Source organism: Mercenaria mercenaria, chromosome 5 (assembly GCF_021730395.1).
Source record: "Mercenaria mercenaria strain notata chromosome 5, MADL_Memer_1, whole genome shotgun sequence".
NCBI lineage: Eukaryota > Metazoa > Mollusca > Bivalvia > Venerida > Veneridae > Mercenaria > Mercenaria mercenaria.
In genome coordinates this window covers 94,927,427-94,946,548 of record NC_069365.1, presented here as the reverse complement: position 1 = coordinate 94,946,548, position 19,122 = coordinate 94,927,427, and the positions used below count along the sequence as shown (strand labels likewise).

At 35.0% G+C, this 19,122-nt stretch overlaps 2 protein-coding genes across 2 annotated transcripts; both read right to left on the bottom strand.

Annotated features, from left to right (window-relative positions):
- Positions 1-7,786: 7,786 nt before the first annotated feature.
- On the bottom strand, positions 7,787-15,827 carry LOC128557520 (uncharacterized). The gene is made up of 6 exons (XM_053544912.1): positions 15,719-15,827; positions 14,849-15,006; positions 13,645-13,768; positions 13,202-13,344; positions 9,223-9,322; positions 7,787-8,584 (listed from the first exon to the last, which is right to left on the bottom strand). The coding sequence occupies exons 2-6, from the start codon at positions 14,976-14,978 to the stop codon at positions 8,368-8,370; spliced, it is 714 nt and encodes a 237-aa protein (XP_053400887.1). The 5' UTR covers positions 14,979-15,006; positions 15,719-15,827; the 3' UTR covers positions 7,787-8,367.
- A 263-nt stretch (positions 15,828-16,090) lies between these two features.
- On the bottom strand, positions 16,091-18,570 carry LOC128557417 (uncharacterized). The gene is made up of 3 exons (XM_053544788.1): positions 18,475-18,570; positions 17,711-17,915; positions 16,091-16,247 (listed from the first exon to the last, which is right to left on the bottom strand). Exons 1-3 carry the CDS (start codon positions 18,509-18,511, stop codon positions 16,091-16,093), a joined length of 399 nt encoding a protein of 132 aa, XP_053400763.1. The 5' UTR covers positions 18,512-18,570.
- Positions 18,571-19,122: the final 552 nt, after the last annotated feature.

The window sequence follows — 19,122 nt, the reverse complement described above, 5'->3', positions numbered from 1 at the left end:
TCATAAAAATCCTCAACTATTTATTAGCTCTCATTTACCATAATAATACGAAGAACAATCAACCGGTATATGTTTTTAATTTTCAACAACACTATAAGTGCGTTGTGGCGTTTGCAAAAATCTCTCTGTACTTGGACTAAGTCTCGTTGTATTTTCTGGTCCTTTGGGATCATGGAGTGCATTCAATTTTATTGTAATTATAGAATTCCGCTTCAGCGTTATATGCTTCCAAACTTATAGTTTTAATGCCTAGACTATTACAATAGCTACATTTTATTAAGTCATGCAGTCCATTTGTGTATCTGCCAATTGTAATATTAATTCGAGCTGTAACAATTCGAATTTCTTCTAAATTTTCAGTCTGTGAATTTTAATGAATGCAAAAAAAAAAACAAAACAAAAAAAACCCAACAAAAATCAGAATTACTCCCCTTCATAGTTTTGCCGATGCATTCCGTATAACCTCAGTTATTTTGTACGCCCTTACCTTATTGACATCTTTGACCAGACTCTTGTACTCTTCTAAATTTTTATATACCATTTTACTAGAAATTTCTTTACTACAGAAGAGATTTTCAGTGTTAAGACGCACATTCAATTTATAATTATATTTCTAGCATATTACATACTTTAAAACTCCAGAGTTTTCAATTTCTACCTGTTCAAAGATAACACAATAAGAGGACCATTCTAAAAATAACAACCGCACGCTCCCGTTGAAGCTTAATATGCAAGAAATTCATGTTTTACAATGATGATATATAAATGACTCCTTTATAATCCTGCAATTTATTGAAAATTATCGTATTTTGAAGATAATTAGTTTTGTTCCAGATGTAGCCATATACACTATAAGCAAAATTTACGTAGCTATGAAAAGCTAACACAAATTTGAAATAGTTAGAGCTTACATTAAAGCTAACAAAAATCTGAAATTAAAGCATAAATTAAAGTACGTTGTTCTTTAGAAATACATGCAAGACAAATATTCAGTGAACTGCATACTTCATATGGGAAGTCTGCAGTATCAGGGAAAACTGTTTACAGGTGGCTACGTAAATTTAGAAATGGTCAGACATTCCTTAAAGACAGGGCTCGTCCTGGCAGGCCCAAAACAGGGTGACGTCAAGGAGCATTGATGCAGTAAGATGTCAGATTGATGAAGACGCCAGGTACATGGTGTATAAGATGCTATTATTTTGCGTAGCTGCGTTCTCCTATAGTCTATAGATTTTATTATTTATTGTTTATTATCTAGTAATTGTAAGACTGAAATTTAATTACGTTATAGAAGCTAACTATCACAAATATGAGCAGCGTTATGGAGATAAGAAACGTTTCATAGAGGTCAGTCGCTTTGATGTAATGTTTTGGGAAACAGCAAAACAATAGCTGATTTCATTAATTAATTAATACTCTTACTGGAAAGTTATGATACTGAAAAAATGTAAAAAAAGTCTACTTAAAGAAAATATTATCGATCGTCCAACAAAGATTTTATATCACAGAGATCAGAGAGAAACAAAAATTAATATATTCTTACTAAAATGTCTTCGGAAGTAGATCTTCCAGCCTGCCCCGGGCTTGCCCGACGTCGTCTCGTCAAGGGGATAGTAGTCGGTGAGCATGCATTTTCCATTTCCTTTATGGAAATTTGCCGACAAGCAACCGTATGTGTCATCACAGACGGCAACACATGTTTGTACGGAACTTGTATCAAAACTAAAAATGACATTTCCGTTTATTTCATTTTGTGAGTATAACTCGTAAAAGAAAGGTTGTGACAGCCCCAATGCTTCTGCACAAAACTGAAACAAAACGTATGAGAAAATAATCAATTCCATGTTTTTATTTTAAATTACTTATCAAGCCTCTAAAGTGAAAACTTTTACCACAATATCAACGGCAGAACTAAGCATTTCGCGCAGGTTTATAGCAGTTTATTTAAATTCTCGTGACTTATCGCCAGAAGGGTTGTTCATCAAGCCACGTTAGAGTTACGTATGTAGCGATTCTTTCGGAAAAATAGTTCTTAAGCTAAATAGAAAGATGAAAAGTTACCAATTTACCGTTGAACAATTATCATTTTTAACGTATACAAGTTTGCTTTTATAAAAAAAAATATGTAAGCTATTTATAGTCTCCACCAGTAACCTATTTGGGCGATTCCTCCAGTAGACTGTTAGCAATGTTAATAGGAGGATAGTGCAAGATACAGAAGACGCTCCAATTCTAGAAAATTCCCTGGCTCTTTAGCGTGCCAGGTGTAAAGCACCCATACAAGGTACACTTATCCCAATGTTCAATAGTTTTTATGTGGAGTAGCGGGTGCTCGAGCGCACGACTTGTATATATAAATGGAACAAGATAAAATGTCAGTGTAGTTTTACTTGAATGGTTTCAATAACAATGACAAACTGGATAAAGTTGAGTAATCGGCAAGGCTAAGACCTGTGTGTTTACTGTTGCAAATAAAGTGTTTTTCTTGAAATATTGTACCTTCTATTTTATTATGTTCCGACAATTAGCTCATTAGTGAGCATATAGTTTTTAATGCTCTTGCTAATAAATGTTGTTTAACTTCAATATTGACATTTCTGAATATTTTATAGCAGGAATATGTTTGCTGATGTGTCTTTTTAAAATTTTCAAGTTTCACTCTGATGTAGGTTGTTTTAAAAATAGGCTGGTGCCCGTGTTTGGGTGCCCTTGTTTGCTCTATACGTTTCAGAAACGGCTGATTGTAGAGCGGTAGTCTCACAACCAGTCGGGAACCAGGCTATTTTAAAAATTGCCAAGATTGATCTCCCTTCACTCATTAAACTCCATTTTGGGGTTTTTAGTCTATTCAAAGCAGTTATCCTTTGTCCACTACCTAAATTTACCTACATTAGGTAACTCGTTTTCAGTGTTTGGAAAATATTTTTCTATTTTGTGAGGCCTGAGGGGATGAGGTCTAAGCATTGGTAATAATCAATGCTTGGGAAAATTTACATTTTAAGGTGGTAAACAAATGATCGACCATCATGTAGGTTGTCTAAGATGAGAAAAACCGAAACATAAAACTCCTTAATAATCCACTTAGCTTTTGATGATGGCCATTTTTTCCACAAGTATAACAAAATACTCTACGAGCTTGACGCACAATTCCGTGTTTATGCGGTTTGTTCCCACACTTGCTTTATCTACTACTATCGTGATAATTTATTTGTCCTTCAGAAGATTTCTGCATCCGTTTGATGCTTGTTTTCCGCCTTCTTGACGGTTTCATTTTATGTGATGAACATGTCATTTCTTGACATCAATTGATGTCCCTTGTGTCAAAAATTGTCAAAAAAATGCTGCTTCTGCCTTTGGATATATGCGCCAATAAAGTGGTTGCCAGCGAAAGTTTGGTTCAATGTAGACTGTGCATGTGTCAAACCATGCGTAGAAACTGTCCAGCTTTTTGTAGCTTTCTTCTTTAACGTGACGTCAATCCAAGTGGTATATGTGTCTCTGTCTAGATCCGCAGACAAGACACGATCCTATTTTCTTTTAGAGGACTTGAAACCCGCTCTTTGATTTTAAAGGTTGCCAGTGTTATCAGGGATAATAATAATTAATAGACATGTTGATTTCATACTATTTATTTCACCATGTAGTATTTTGTAACCTTTATACTTGCGAGTTTCAAGAATTGTATAAAATAAGAACACACTGATGTGTATGGTGGCTGATTTGTGCCATTTCGTTATTTCCAAACGTCGCTCCGCCGAACGTCGTCCCGCAAATCGTCGCCCCGCTGAACTTCTCCCGCCGTAGTTACCTTGAAAAAGGCATTGCGCAAAAATTTCGATAAAATAGACAAAACGATTATTAGTATCTAGATGGCGTTTCGAGTAGTATTTTTTTTCACATTTAGCATGGCACACCGACTGATTAAATTATTCACACAATCTAGATTTAAGTTTTCTGGATATACAACGGTCTGAGCAACGTTTGTTTTATCAGGTTCAAAACCGCAAATAGTCTGTTACAAACTATATGTGAAATAAAATGACAAATGATATGTCTAAGTTTACGGTAAAACATGAACACGAACACAAATTTTCATATATCTTAGAGGCAGGTATGTTCGAACGCAGTAAGTTACTTTTTTCAGGTCCAGTTGTTTGGAATAGTTTAGCTATAATAAACTTAATAATAATAATAATAACTTTATTTAAAGAAGGTAACACATAAAGATATATAACAGTGTTAGAACATATTAAACATCTTAAATTTCAATGTGGCCTTCTGTAATATTAATAAAAACAGTTCAACACACAAAAATAGATTAAAACCGATTATCTAATTATAATATAAGACAGAATTAGAATGATAAACATTTAAATACAGCATTCACTCTTGACAAACACTCCATTTAATTAGAAAAAAATATGTATACAATCATAAAAAGTAAAATCACTCAAATATGCATTCACCCATTAAAAGAAAATAAATAAATAGCAATTGCAGAAGAAAAAAAAAGTTGTAGCTTATTCAGGTCCTAATAAGTATCTTTTGTACTTGCTTTTGAAAGAAGTAAGTGAATCCACACAACGAATATTTTGTGGAATGATATTCCATACTTTAGCACTATTATAGCCAAATGATCTTTTCATATAATTCGTGCGACATTTAGGTATTAAAATATCATTATGTACAACTGATCTAAGGCCATAAAGGTATACGGAATTGATTTCGAATTTAAGATGATTATATTTTTGTTGTACATATGTATGTATATTTTACGGCTTATGATTGTTTATGAACAGTATACATTAAGCGGACACCAAAGTATCAGCTTAATACGTTACCATTTATAAATAAAGAACTTTCTTACTGACTGACCTTCCTTAGTGATACGTTCATGGAATATTGTCACGGCGAACAGTTCTATTTAAAATAAGAAATGTCCCAATTGACTCTGTTCAAAACACTTCTGGTGACATGAAAGTTATTTCTGAAGAACCCTCGTATTACAATTGGTCTGTGTGTTATGTAACTAATATATCATTTTATTACCGTGTCGCTATCAGAAGGTTAATCATTTATAGGAAGAACAGAACATTTATTTCATAGTCTTGATTCCTTTGTTTGAAATTACGCGCATTTTAAAATAATAATAGCTCTAATTCCATCGAACGTGAATTGATTACATAGCGCAATCATAAACTATCAACCTTCCAAACATTTAAAAGCAGACTTATATTCATACAGTATATAAATCAACGTCACAGTTCCAGTTTATCGATTCTGTTGCAACGCAGGGCAGATAAAACACTTTGTATTAAGTATATAAATTTCAAACATTTCTTAGCAAAATTATGAGCAGAAGCGTAGTGAACGGATATACCAGTTATAATTATTTCCATATTACATAAATCACACTGAAAGGACCCCTTCTGGTTGAATGTTCAAATGGTCATATTCTCGAGTCTTTTTTTCTCTCCAATACGTGACATCACATGGGGAGACAATGTTTTTTTCTGACGTGGCCATGGATCGTACCCACGTCCTCGTGTACTCGAAAAAATGCTTTATCACTAGAGTATCGAAACTCAAAGCGCCGTTGCCGTAAGATATCTAAGTAAAAATTGCAGTTCTTCAGGTCACCGTAATTCAATGGCTTTTAATGAAGTTTATCCGGGCCATTGTTATTCAAGAAATGTTTATCTGTGACATTGTAACTCAAGGAAGATTATTTAAGCCATTGTCATCCAGTGAAGCTTATATTGTCATTCAATGAAGGTTATATTGTCATTCAATGAAGGTTATCGGGGCCATTGCAATTCAATGAAGGGTATCTGTGCCATAATGCAGCCATTGTCATTCAAATGAGAAAATACTTTGGCCATTGTCATTCACTGGAATATATACAGGCTATTGTCATTCAATAAAGAGTATCTAGACCACTGCCATTAAAACAATACAATATGTGACAATGTCACTCAAGAAAAGGTATCTGTGCCAATGTCATTATAGGATTGTTACCTAAGCTTTTACTATTAAAGAAATGTTATATGGGCCAATGTCATTCAAGACATGTTATCTGTGCCTATATATGGCATTCAAGGATGGTTTTCTGGGTCATTGCACTTCAAGACATGATATCTGCACAAACGTCATTTAAGAAAAGTTGCTGTGCCAATGATGTTTTTAGGTCATTGCTATTCGAGAAAGGTTGTCTGTGCCAATGTCATTCAGGGAAGAGTATCTAGACCATTGCCATTCAAGAAATGGTATCAGTGCCAATGTCATTCAAGGAAAGTTATCAGTGCGAACGATATTCAAGTGAATTATCATAGCCATTTTCAAGCAAGGAAGATAATTTATGTGTTTCATTGAAAAAGGGTCCATTATCATTCAAGAAAGGTTATCTGTGCCATTATCATTCAAGACAGGTTATCTGTGCCAATGTCTGTCTTTAATGGTTTTCTGGGCCATTGCCATTCGAGAAAGGTTTCCTGTGCCACTGTCATGCAAGGAGAAGTATCTACACCTCTGCCGTTTAAGAAATTTTATCTGTGCCAATGTCATTTAAGAAAAGTTATTTATACTAATGTCATTCAAGGATGTTGTTTTGGGCCTTTGCCATTCGAGAAAGGTTGTCTGTGCCAATGTCATGCGAGGAAGAGAATCTAGACCACTACTATTTCAGAAATGTAATATGAGTCACTTGTCATTTAAGGACTGATATCTGGAAGGTTGTCTGTGCCAATGTCATTTAAGAAAGGTCCCATTATAAGGGCGGTATTATGATTGTACAAAATAGAAACTACGATGGTGAAAAGTCAAAAGTACGATAGTGAAAAGTCGAAACAACGAAACCATGATGCTGAAAAAACGAAACAGAACGATGATGAAAGTGCAAAATAAGTTCGACTTTTCAACATCGTAGTATCGTACTATTGCTATTTCGAACTCGTAATATGTGGGGCACCGTACAACGTACATAACTTACGCACAAAAGACGCGGGATGTAAACATACGATAAACGCGTTAAAGTGGCTGGAGTAACAAAGTGATGATTCCTAGTGCATCAAATGTCCTTTGACTCCTAGTCTGTCAGATGTCCTTACACAACTTATTAATGGGAAAAAGTCGTTTATTGCTGACACTAAGTTGACAAAAATCTTGTTCCAGGGCGTATGTTTGAATGGATTAAAATGTTCAATTCTAACACGATTCGATTCATTTTCCTATGAAACAAGGAAGGCTGAAAACAGTGAATTATTATACAACAATTCACTGTTCTGACGTCACAATTATTACGTCATATCGTCAAACGGCATGGCGGCGCTCTGGAAAAGAAACCGATTGAAAACGGGCAATATTTAATGAATACCGTCCCTACTTTAAAGTTCTTGGTAACGTGTTAGAATCGAAATAATATATCTCATTTAGTAATTTGCTCTTGAATAAAATCATGGATTGTCGTTTAGATGCGTATTATTATATCACTCGGGCTGCGCCCTTGTGATATAATTCCTTCGCATCTGAACTCCAAACAATGATTTATTCAGCGACAAATTACTAAATGAGATATATTATTTCTTAACTATTTTTTGTAAATTGTCTATTATACAACATGTAGGACACCCATAAATTTGCTAATTACATCTGACTGCCAGTTACCATTAAGAAAAAAAGAGTCTAATTTGCTATTAAACTTAAGACAATTCAAGTTAATGTAAAATGAATTTAATTCGAAGACTATCTTGTTATCAAACAATTTAAGGTTCAACGAATCAGAAAGCTTAAGATGTCAAAAGACGCCAGTTGAAACTAGATGTTGGGACTATAATTTTAGATTATGTTACCATTGTAACACCTGTATTGGGTATGAGTCTCATTTTCTATCTTAAAGAAAATATTTCTGTTTGAGAAGATGTTTACTTAAAGTCGAATATCACACACGACCAAATTATTTTAAACATTTTAATGAATATTATGAAAGTCATTTTGACAGAAAACAACAAAAGCTGTGTAAAAGAAAGTATTACTAAATTTATGTAGATGAAATAGTGAGTATATTGTGCCACATTTATATTTTTATGTATTACTTTCATGACTTTATAGGATAGACTTAAAACGTTGTTCTCTTCCGGTAAACATATTTCAATTATTACATTTGTCACTATGTTGTTTTCATCTGGTATTGTATACGAGTTAAACTATTTATTATCAAACCTTTTTCATTGTTGCCTCGGTTGTTTTAGTAATATATGGTCATACATAATAACCAGAGTGAAATAAATGCAATTGAAAAATGGAAAATCTTTAATGCAGGCGGCAAGAAAATGGGAATTTTCTTATTTGTTTAAAACTTGATACAAAAGATTATGTTTCACTACAAAGGACGCAAAAATACATCATAAACATAAAAATAAATATCGACACAAATTGAGGAAAAACTGCAAAAGCTGCGCTTTTGACGTCACATTCAATGGTGTTGTACATAGAAGTCCGAATCATTTCGTAAGCTGTTTTTGTATAATCACCATTGCACTGATCCTTTAACGCACTACTGACACACTTGTACAGTTTTTGAAAATCTCTGTAAAGAAAAAAAAGTTTTGTGTGAGCGATACTATTATATCACCCTAGAAATATTTTCTAAAGAACTACTTATTAATATGGACTCCAACTGTTCCGTAACAAAATTTTCCCTTGATATATTTATCCTAATTACAAGCAGGTTTGTACTTATAGACAAGCTACGTTTTTCATTTAAACAACATTGGTGCAATATCAAGGATGGCCATTTCCGCGACATTGCACGCGAGATCTGACGTCATTCACCAAAAAAAAAATATATATATGAAGAAAATGGCGTTATTAAATTTTTTTTCAAAATCGGACCAAAATTATAAGCTAAAACTTATTTTTCTGCAACTGAATCGACACGACTATGTAACTTGTACTGGATTTAAGGTTATTTTTAAATGAAAACAAGTAACGTCTTTCTGTTCGTCTATTCAGATGTTGAAAAGCTTGAAAGCTTGAAAATTATTTGATTATCCGATACATGGTCAGAAAATAACTTATGTTTGAAGAGTATGACTGCAGAAATGCAAGTATAAGGGTTGAAAATTATTATTTTTACGTTTAAACAACATGTATTTGAAGTTCTGTAGAATAATCCAAGAATCGCTAGCGCAGAACATTGAAAACGAAAAACAATTGGTAACTTACCGGCACGTAGTTACAGTTGTTGGCAATTGTGCCTCTGCTACACATGGCTGATAGGAGCCAACCACTTTCTCTATGATACACTGTTTATTATTCTTAAATTCTGTGAAAAAATATATAAACAGTGTTCTAAGTCAAATGTTATAAGTTCTAAACATATACATGTTACTTACAGCATATATACAGCACGAGACATATAAGTACACGCTATTCAAAAATCCAACACCAAGTACATTTTAATCATATGCAAAATACATAAATGGGTAAGAGTTAGGTAAAAAGGTGGGGGTGTTGGGGAGATGGAAAAAAGCAAGGATGAATATTCAACAGGAAATTAGAAATAGTGAAAAGCAACGCTTCAAATCCACAGTCTTCCTACACTGCAAACCACAACAGCCCAAACACGCACGAACAGAAGACAAACACACATAAACTCACGCACGCGCGCACGCACTCACGCGTAGTAAATACTAACACAAGCAGAAAAAACACAGTGGGACACCGCCAGTGGACGACCGGCGGGCACCTAACCTCACTCATAGTAAAGGAGAGGGGCGTAAATGCAAGGGGACGATGGGGGAGTAGAGGAAAGAAACAACAACAGCAAACAAGACAATATACGCAATATATAATACGAAACGGACAAAAACAATTTGAAAATAGGGGCACCGCCTTGGAAGGTTCAGTAACTTGGAGGTTTAAACGCGTTTATGGCATGCCAGCCGTATTTGTAATGTGGACTTATCAATATGCTGTACAAATGGAGTTATTTCATGTTTTAACTTTCGTGAAAAAATATATTGTATGAAATCGCTAATATTAACATTCAGACGGAACAAAAATCCATTTCGCTTATTAATCAATGGCAGTGCGTATACATTTACGTAAACTCAGTTAACTATTGCATATCTGATTTAACTGTTATTGTGAAAAATGAAAATCCTGTCTGTGACAATTCTGCGAACACTTAAATATTTGATGAGACTGTTATTGTAAAATTTTACTAAACAGAAAAGTGAACGACAGACAATTTGAATACTTTACTGTATGCAGTAAAACAATGTCTGCGCAATAGTAAATAATTCAGAGTAAAATTATCGTTTAAGTAGGAATCAATATTGGTTAAAGCGTAGATATATAACCTTATTTACTATCTCTATACAATAATATATAAATTAGACTAAACAATATGTGAAGTTCAAGTATACATGTCGGGGTAATGTTTTGCCAAGTTGGAGTTACGTTCACCCATTTTAAATAATGTTTTCTATGCAGGGGCAAAATGTTTTGCCATATGTAGGTAATGGTTTCTCATGTTTTGCCATGTTTAAGTAATGTTTTTTTTCCATTGTAAGGTTTTGGAAACTTTTATCCCCTATTGATGGAGTAACCTTATGTCATACTCGTTGGGAGTGGGGGTTGAGAGGGGGAAGGTTAATACTTTGCCAGAATATGGTAATGTTTTTTTTACTGTTGTATGCATAGGAATTGGTAGGTGTGACCTCTCGCTATTTCTGCTTGTAACATGCGCAGGAATTGGTTCCTGTGAATCTATCACCGACACTACAGAAGTTACATCCTTATTTGTCTGATTATCAGAATTACCGTTCATTATCGGGCTTGAAATGCCTCCCTCATTCGGCTGGAAATTATCATGTACAGTTCCACGAGTTCCCGTTGGAACAGCGCTGGCAAATTCGGTAGTATCGTACATATCACTCTCATTGTTATTCTGCGGTATTGAAAAAAATCTTAGATGAAATGAAATTAACAACCTCCGACATATTTGTATACAACAAGTTATTTGAGTGAATAGGTGGGATTTGAGAGTTACCGAATGAGTCAGTTCATCAACTACTGATTCTGGCTGTATGCCTATATACTCGCGTTGTATGTTACAATGTACATAATCATGCGTATCAATACTTTCTTTTTGTGTTGCACCGTGGTCAATTTCAGCGTCATTTTGCATATTATGTACAGTTATGTGCTCATTATGCATCTTACTGCGAACACTTTGCATGTCACAGTACTCGCTTAACACTTCATATTAGGAGTGTTAGGATTAATGTCTTGCCATGTTAGGGGTAATGTCTTGCCATGTTAGGGGTAATGTTTTGCCATGTTAGGGGTAATGTCTTGCCATGTTAGGGGTAATGTTTTGCCATGTTAGGATTAATGTCTTGCCATGTTAGGGGTAATGTCTTGCCATGTTAGGGGTAATGTTTTGCCATGTTAGGATTAATGTCTTGCCATGTTAGGGGTAATGTCTTGCCATGTTAGGGGTAATGTTTTGCCATGTTAGGATTAATGTCTTGCCATGTTAGGGGTAATGTCTTGCCATGTTAGGGGTAATGTTTTGCCATGTTAGAGGTAATGTTTTGCCATGTTAGGATTAATGTTTTGCCATGTTAGGATTAATGTTTTGCCATGTTAGGGGTAATGTCTTGCCATGTTAGGGGTAATGTTTCGCCATGTTAGGGGTAATGTATTGCCATGTTAGGGGTAATGTCTTGCCATGTTAGGGGTAATGTCTTGCCATGTTAGGGGTAATGTTTCGCCATGTTAGGATTAATGTTTTGCCATGTTAGGGGTAATGTCTTGCCAAGTTAGGGGTAATGTTTTGCCATGTTAGGGGTAATGTTTTGCCATATTAGGGGTAATGTTTTGCCATGTTAGTAGTGAAGTTTTGCTATATTATGGGTAATGTTTACCAAATTAGGGGTCATAGAATGAATGTTGTGCCGTGCTAGGGTAATGTATTGCCATATTAGGGGTAAAGTTTTGTCATGTTAGGGGTTATGTATTGCCATGTTAGGGGTAAAGTTTTGCCATGTCAGGGGTAATGTATTGCCATATTAGGGGTAATGTTTTGTCATGTTAGGGGTAATGTATTGCAATGTTAGGGGTAAAGTTTTGCCATGTTAGGGGTAATGTATTGCCATGTTAGGGGTAATGTTTTGTCATATTAGGGGTGATGTTAGGGGTAATGTTTTGTCATGTTAGGGGTAATGTATTGCCATATTAGGGGTAAAGTTTTGTCATGTTAGGGGTAATGTTTTGCCATGTTAGGGGTAATGTATTGCCATGTTAGGGGTAATGTATTGCCATGTTAGGGGTAATGTATTGCCATGTTAGGGGTAATGTTTTGCCATGTTAGGGGTAATGTTTTGCCATGTTAGGGGTAATGTTTTGCCATGTTAGGGGTAATGTATTGCCATCTTAGAGGTAAAGTTTTGTCAAGTTAGGGGTAATGTATTGCCATCTTAGGGGTAATGTTTTGTCATGTTAGGGGTAATGTATTGCCATGTTAGGGGTAAAGTATTGCCATGTTAGGGGTAATGTTTTGTCATATTAGGGGTGATGTTAGGGGTAATGTTTTGCCATGTTAGGGGTAATGTATTGCCATGTTAGGGGTAAAGTTTTGTCATGTTAGGGGTAAGGTATTGCCATGTTAGGGGTAATGTTTTGTCATGTTAGGGGTAATGTATTGCCATATTAGGGGTAATGTATTGCCATGTTAGGGGTAATGTTTTGCCATGTTAGGGGTAATGTATTGCCATGCTAGGGGTAATGTTTTGCCATGTTAGGGGTAATGTGTTGCCATGTTAGGGGTAATGTTCTGTCATGTTAGGGGTAATGTTTTGCCATGTTAGGGGTTAGGGGTAATGTTTTGTCATGTTAGGGGTAATGTTTTGCCATGTTAGGGGTAAAGTTTTGTTGTGTTAGGGGTAAAGTTTTGCCATGTTAGGGGTAATGTATTGCCATATTAGGGGTAATGTTTTGTCATGTTAGGGGTAATGTATTGCCATGTTAGGGGTAAAGTTTTGTCATGTTAGGGGTAATGTATTGCCATGTTAGGGATAAGGTTTTGCCATGTTAGGGGTAATGTATTGCCATGTTAGGGGTAATGTTTTGTTATATTAGGGGTGATGTTTTGTCATGTCAGAAGTCATGTTTGGTGAAAAATTTGCTTTCTTACCTTCTGTATTTACTATATGGCATATAGAATTCACTGCTTTTGTATACACATCGATCTTGGCTCGGGAATCATTATAGTTTTGTAAAATATTCAAGCATGTTGGTAACTGTCCTTTCTTTGTACACTGTACCCTGGTTGTATTGCTGAAAGGTGAAATTATATTTTATATATGTCACGGTTCAACAGAATAATCAATCAATCAAGCAAGCAAGCAAGCAAGCAACCATCCAACCAACTAACCAATCAATCAGCTTCGTAAAGCAGGGGTTTCAGATTGCAAGTATATTGTTGATATAGATATTCTATTGAAAAAAACTTTTTGTCGCTACAATATGGCAAGTACAACAGTTTAACCTTCCTGAACTGGGCGAAGCTTGGGACAGAACATGTAAACAGTTTTAGAGAGTATTAAAAAATAAATAATAATAATAATAAGGGATTACCTGCAAAGAAGTTCATTGAGTGCAACAATCTTCTGGTACTTATCTCTCGTCGAGTCTGGTGTAATAGATATGCTTATAATCTCCTGATTCAGAGCTGAATAACAACTTTCCCCTTCATAGCAGTCTGGTAATAAAAGAAAAAAGACATTTAAGGGTCTTCGAAATATGTAGGATATTTGTAAAGCCGAAACAACATATATACAATATCAGAATTCATATACATGTATTAGTATCATTTAAATGTTCACAATGACTTTGTTTATGTGGCAGCCGAATATTGTGTTATAAACATAAAATATGTGTATTTCCTGTTAGTTAATTTTGTCGATAATTGTTTTTCTGTTAATAAACAGTAGCAAATATTACTGAATCCATTGTTTCTGATTACTTCCCTTTATCGCTCTAACAGTATAACTTCAACAGCTTTGTCTCCTTCCTAATGCACAATGACATGTACACCTACATACGGAATCTTAGCACACAGTTCCTAGCCTGTACTGAAAGTCTTACCACACAGTTCCGGGCCTGTACTGAAAGTCTCACCACACAGTTTCGAGCCTGTACTGAAAGTCTTACCACACAGTTCCGAGCATGTACTGAAAGTATCACCTCACAGTTCCGAGCCTGTACTGAAAGTATCACCTCACAGTTCCGGGCCTGTACTGAAAGTATCACCTCACAGCTCCGAGCCGAGTACTGAAAGTCTTACCACACAGTTCCGAGCCAGTACTGAAAGTCTTACCACACAGTTCCGAGCCTGTACTGAAAGTCTTACCACACAGTTCCGAGTCAGTACTGAAAGTCTTACCACACAGTTCCGAGCCAGTACTGAAAGTCTTACCACACAGTTCCGAGCCTGTACTGAAAGTCTTACCACACAGTTCCGAGCCTGTACTGAAAGTCTTACTACATAGTTCCGAGCCTGCACTGAAAGACTTACCACACAGTTCCTAGCCTGTACTGATTGTCTTACTTCACAGTTTCGAGCCTGTACTGAAAGTCTCACCACACAGTTCCGAGCCTGTACTGAAAGTCTTACCACACAGTTCCGAGCCTGTACTGAAAGTCTTACCACACAGTTCCGAGCCAGTACTGAAAGTCTTACCACACAGTTCCGAGCCAGTACTGAAAGTCTTACCATACAGTTCCGAGCCTGTCCTGAAAGTCTTACCACACAGTTCCGAGTCAGTACCGAAAGTCTTACCGCACAGTTCCGAGCCTGTACTGAATGTATCCCACATGTCATCAACCATATGTTGCCTTATATTTGCCGCTATTATCCCGTTTGATGTGACATTGAGATATTCTTTGCACTCCTTATAAATGTTTATCATGCAGGTCAATTTGTCTCTTTTGTCTGGGCTGAAATAATAAACCATAACGGTAGAAGATCGTTGTTAAAAGTTGCAGTTTAAAGTAAATAGTTAGATCTACCACATTTTGGTAGAGAAATGAAACAAACGTTTCTCAAAACTTTAAGTACAATTTTGTGACTTGAAAACGTTATAAACCTTAAGATAGATAGCAACAACATTTATGCAGGAAAAAAATCATGTAGCCCAGGCAAATAACCTGGAGCATAACATAATAAAAGGTACAATTAACTCGTGACGGCTGTAAACCGTCAATTGTGACGTCATATTGCTGTGTCGTCGCGTTTAAGTTGTCTGGCCCTAGCTCCATTAATTCATAACACAGTAATTTTTAAACTTTTTGCAAAATAACAAATGGCGAGTTAGCTCTTTGGTTCAGTATAGTATATATTTTGTTTGTAACATCTGTTAAAACTACAATATGATACATCAATACAAAACTAACGTTGTGACGCGTAGACTGAAATTAAAGTAGATCTATTTCGAGTAGATCTGGATCAAGTCAAGATTTGCGTGGTGATAGATGTGATTGTTTGACAGTATTCCTGCGCACAGGTCGGAACTTACTGAGTTTTAATACGCATATTTCTTCAGACTAACATTCTTGTAACTTTTTGCAAAGTGTAGGTAGGCTGATCTGATATAAAGAATAATTATTACGGTCCTATTGTGGGTAAATCGATTTATACGTGCGTACTTACGTGCACCTATCAACGTTTTCGTTTACTGTCACTACGTCACCAACTATGGAACTGTAACACGTGCTCAATCTTATTTCTCGATAACTACACACTGAATCCTCGAAAAATTCTGAAAAGGGACAAATTCATATACATGCATATGTTTCTCCAATGGTACCAACAAAGGTGTCGAAATATGAATTGAACAATCTGTATCTGTCTGATAGCAAATGTAGTTTATTTGAAAGGAACCATGTAATTTACAACCTATATGATTAAAACACAAATTCAATTCAAAAGTTTCAAATTAGTTTTACGAATGGATTTCTTTCATAAGAAAAGCTATGGATACGGACAATATAAAAATCATGTGCAAAATGCTTAGAACACGTTTTAGTACACATACCACAAACACGTAGAATTCAAAATATCAAGATTTGGGGCGATCAAAGATGCTATCCATGTTGAAACAATGTCCTCGTCTGTTGCCAGGTCTGGACATGCTGTTAGGTTGTCGACCATACAAAACACATACTCAAAGTTTGTCGCGCTGGAAATAGAATTACAGCATAAAACTACGGAGTTCCGTTAGCGATAGCGAGTGCTTCCAATATAAAATATATATTATCATCAGCGCTTCGCCATCATAGACATTAAAGATTTAGGTTCGAGTTTATATAGGGAACACGCGTTTGCCATAACGGAACATTATATAAAACAGACATATCTATAGATCCTTTTGAAGCGTAGAAGGCAATCAAGCAAACTAATTAATAGCATACACGTTTCTTTGGGTGTTCCAGAAAGCAGTGAAACAAGCAACGTTGTGAAAGACGCAACGCTCCCTAGCACCGGCGTATTTTATAAAAATAGTCTAAAATAAATACGTTCCATGGTCGTAATGGACTGGAAATTACAGCAAATAGCCGAAGGAGACGCATATCCCATGTATCTCGATACATATAATCCTCCAACAATGGTTAGTACAACTATCTTTTCAAAATTTAGTTAAACGTGATATAACAACAACAACAACAATGATAATAATAATAATAAAGATAATAATAATAGCAAAAATAGTATTATTAATATTAATAAACATGCGACCTGTAAAACCAAAATCAGACCCGTTTTCAATATAATAAAAGAATTATTATTCGATCTACAATTCATATCCTTATTTCGTGACTTCTTATACAAATTACAGTTTCACAGTTTGCTTACTAATCGCTCTTTAGTTAACAACAATTTGTGCTCGGCTAATGTCAGAACTTAAAATGTTTATTTCTGTTGTCATGTAATAAACAATTTTTGACCGCTATCATGGATTGTCACGTGTATTATAAGTACCGCACAGTATTATGGCGTTTTTATTTTTAGCAACATGTAAATAAACAATCAGTACTTACTACTTAGCAATTTCTTTTAAAAGGAAAGATATTGAGTAAGATCAATAGTTGGCTTTACTGGCGCAATAGGTTGAGTAGACAGAAATGTAAACATTTTGTAGTGATAGTTTTGATGGTTCGAACCTTGCGTCCGTCATTGTTTTTATTTTGCATTTAATTTATATACTTTGTGTTTTTCTCTGATTTCTAATTTATTCACGAAACCCTCAAAACTTTAGATCATATTAAAGATGAATCATATTTAAACATGATTACGTTCTAACAATGACATATATAAGTTAGTGAACAAGTTAATATTAGATTGACAAACTTTTATTGTTTTCGTTGAATCGTATTGAAAAAAAAAAGAAATTAAATACAGTTTTCAAAATACTTTTTACGGGTCCGGGAATCGAACTCCCGACGAAAAAGTATAAGACGGATACCAATACCGCTCGGCCAACGAGGAATTACTGTTTGCAGTGTAAACGTAGTGTATCGACTTAAATTTATGCTAGTGTTTTATTTGTTTACATTTTAAAGCGCCTTAATACTGTGCGATACCTATAGTATCTAATACAACATTTTTGATTGCCGGAACGACTCAACATTAACATAAACATACCTGCAGACGACATCCCGTGTCTTCTCATCTAACAGTTCACTTTCCGTGTCATTATCCAGGTCGACATTGTTGAAAGTTTTATCATACGGTTTAAGCTGCGCGTTCACAAGTTCTATCAGCGTCTGTTCACATGTTAGCACGTGCGCTTTCTCTTCCTTGCATGTGGCCTGAGTATTTCTACCGGCACATACTACAGACAGACAACCTGCAGACAGACGACAAAATATATCACGTGATAGTGTATTTCTCTAGACTTGCATCAGTTGCTGTTTTTCTCATAGTGTTTAATTATATATTTTTCATTTACTATAGATTTTCTTTTCACCTGATATTTCCGATTCGTATCTAGCTTCAAGGTCACAAAGGTCAAAGACCGAGTGTGAAGATCTGTCTAAGAATGAACTCTTTCCATTGGTCAATTTCAGTGATGTTTTCTAGAACAACCAATCAGATGCTTTGTGAGACTCATATATAATATTGCACCAAGGACAGCGAGAGGTACCAACTAGTTTCAGAAAATTTCAGAATTTATTGGAACTAAAAACAAGTTCCAGGTATCAAAGGTAATGTACATGTATATTCTTGTCATGTCGGAATTGTAATAATTACATAGAATATAATAACCCATGATCATGGGTTTGTATAAAATCCTTTTTAAATTAGCACAGTATCTGTACAAAATCTTTATTTTGAATATGAAGATGTAGAACCGACGATATACAAGCACTCTATAAAAGATTTTCTCTTAAAACATCAATACTTACATGACAACGTAAATATTCTCCTTATATGAAATAACATATCTTTCTGTTTCCAATATCCTAACTGTATAATTGATGAATTTTATCGTTTTGTCAAACACTTAGTGAAATAACTTCAGGGTAAACTTCTGTTTTATTACGCTTTTAATGACTTGAAACTAAAGGTAGTGACAAGTTTAACACAACACCGCTTCAGTGAAGCAAGGCATGATTCAATATTAAATACTTTGGGACTTTATCATGTTTATGTTGATGGGTACGTATACCTAATCATCTTGAAGATTTTATCAAGATCTAAGGAGTTGAAATACTATTCATGAAACAATCATATTATATATAAATTCATTTAATTGGTAGAAAATAATTACTGACTAAAACGCACCGAATCACTTTTATTTTACATTTATTGACAACATTTTCTAAATCATTTATCGGAAGCCGTGCCCCTTCATCGTTAATTGCATTTTCTCCCATAATACTAAAGTATATTTACCTAGATGATTAAAATTTATAATTGAGGCGCCCTGAGCGTAACTTCGAAAAGTTCGGTATTGTTCAATTAGAGTTATCGAAATTTCATTCTACCAAAGAAATGTTTAAATCATGGTGGTGTAAAACCTTTACCATGCAGCCTTTTTTGTACCTAGTGAG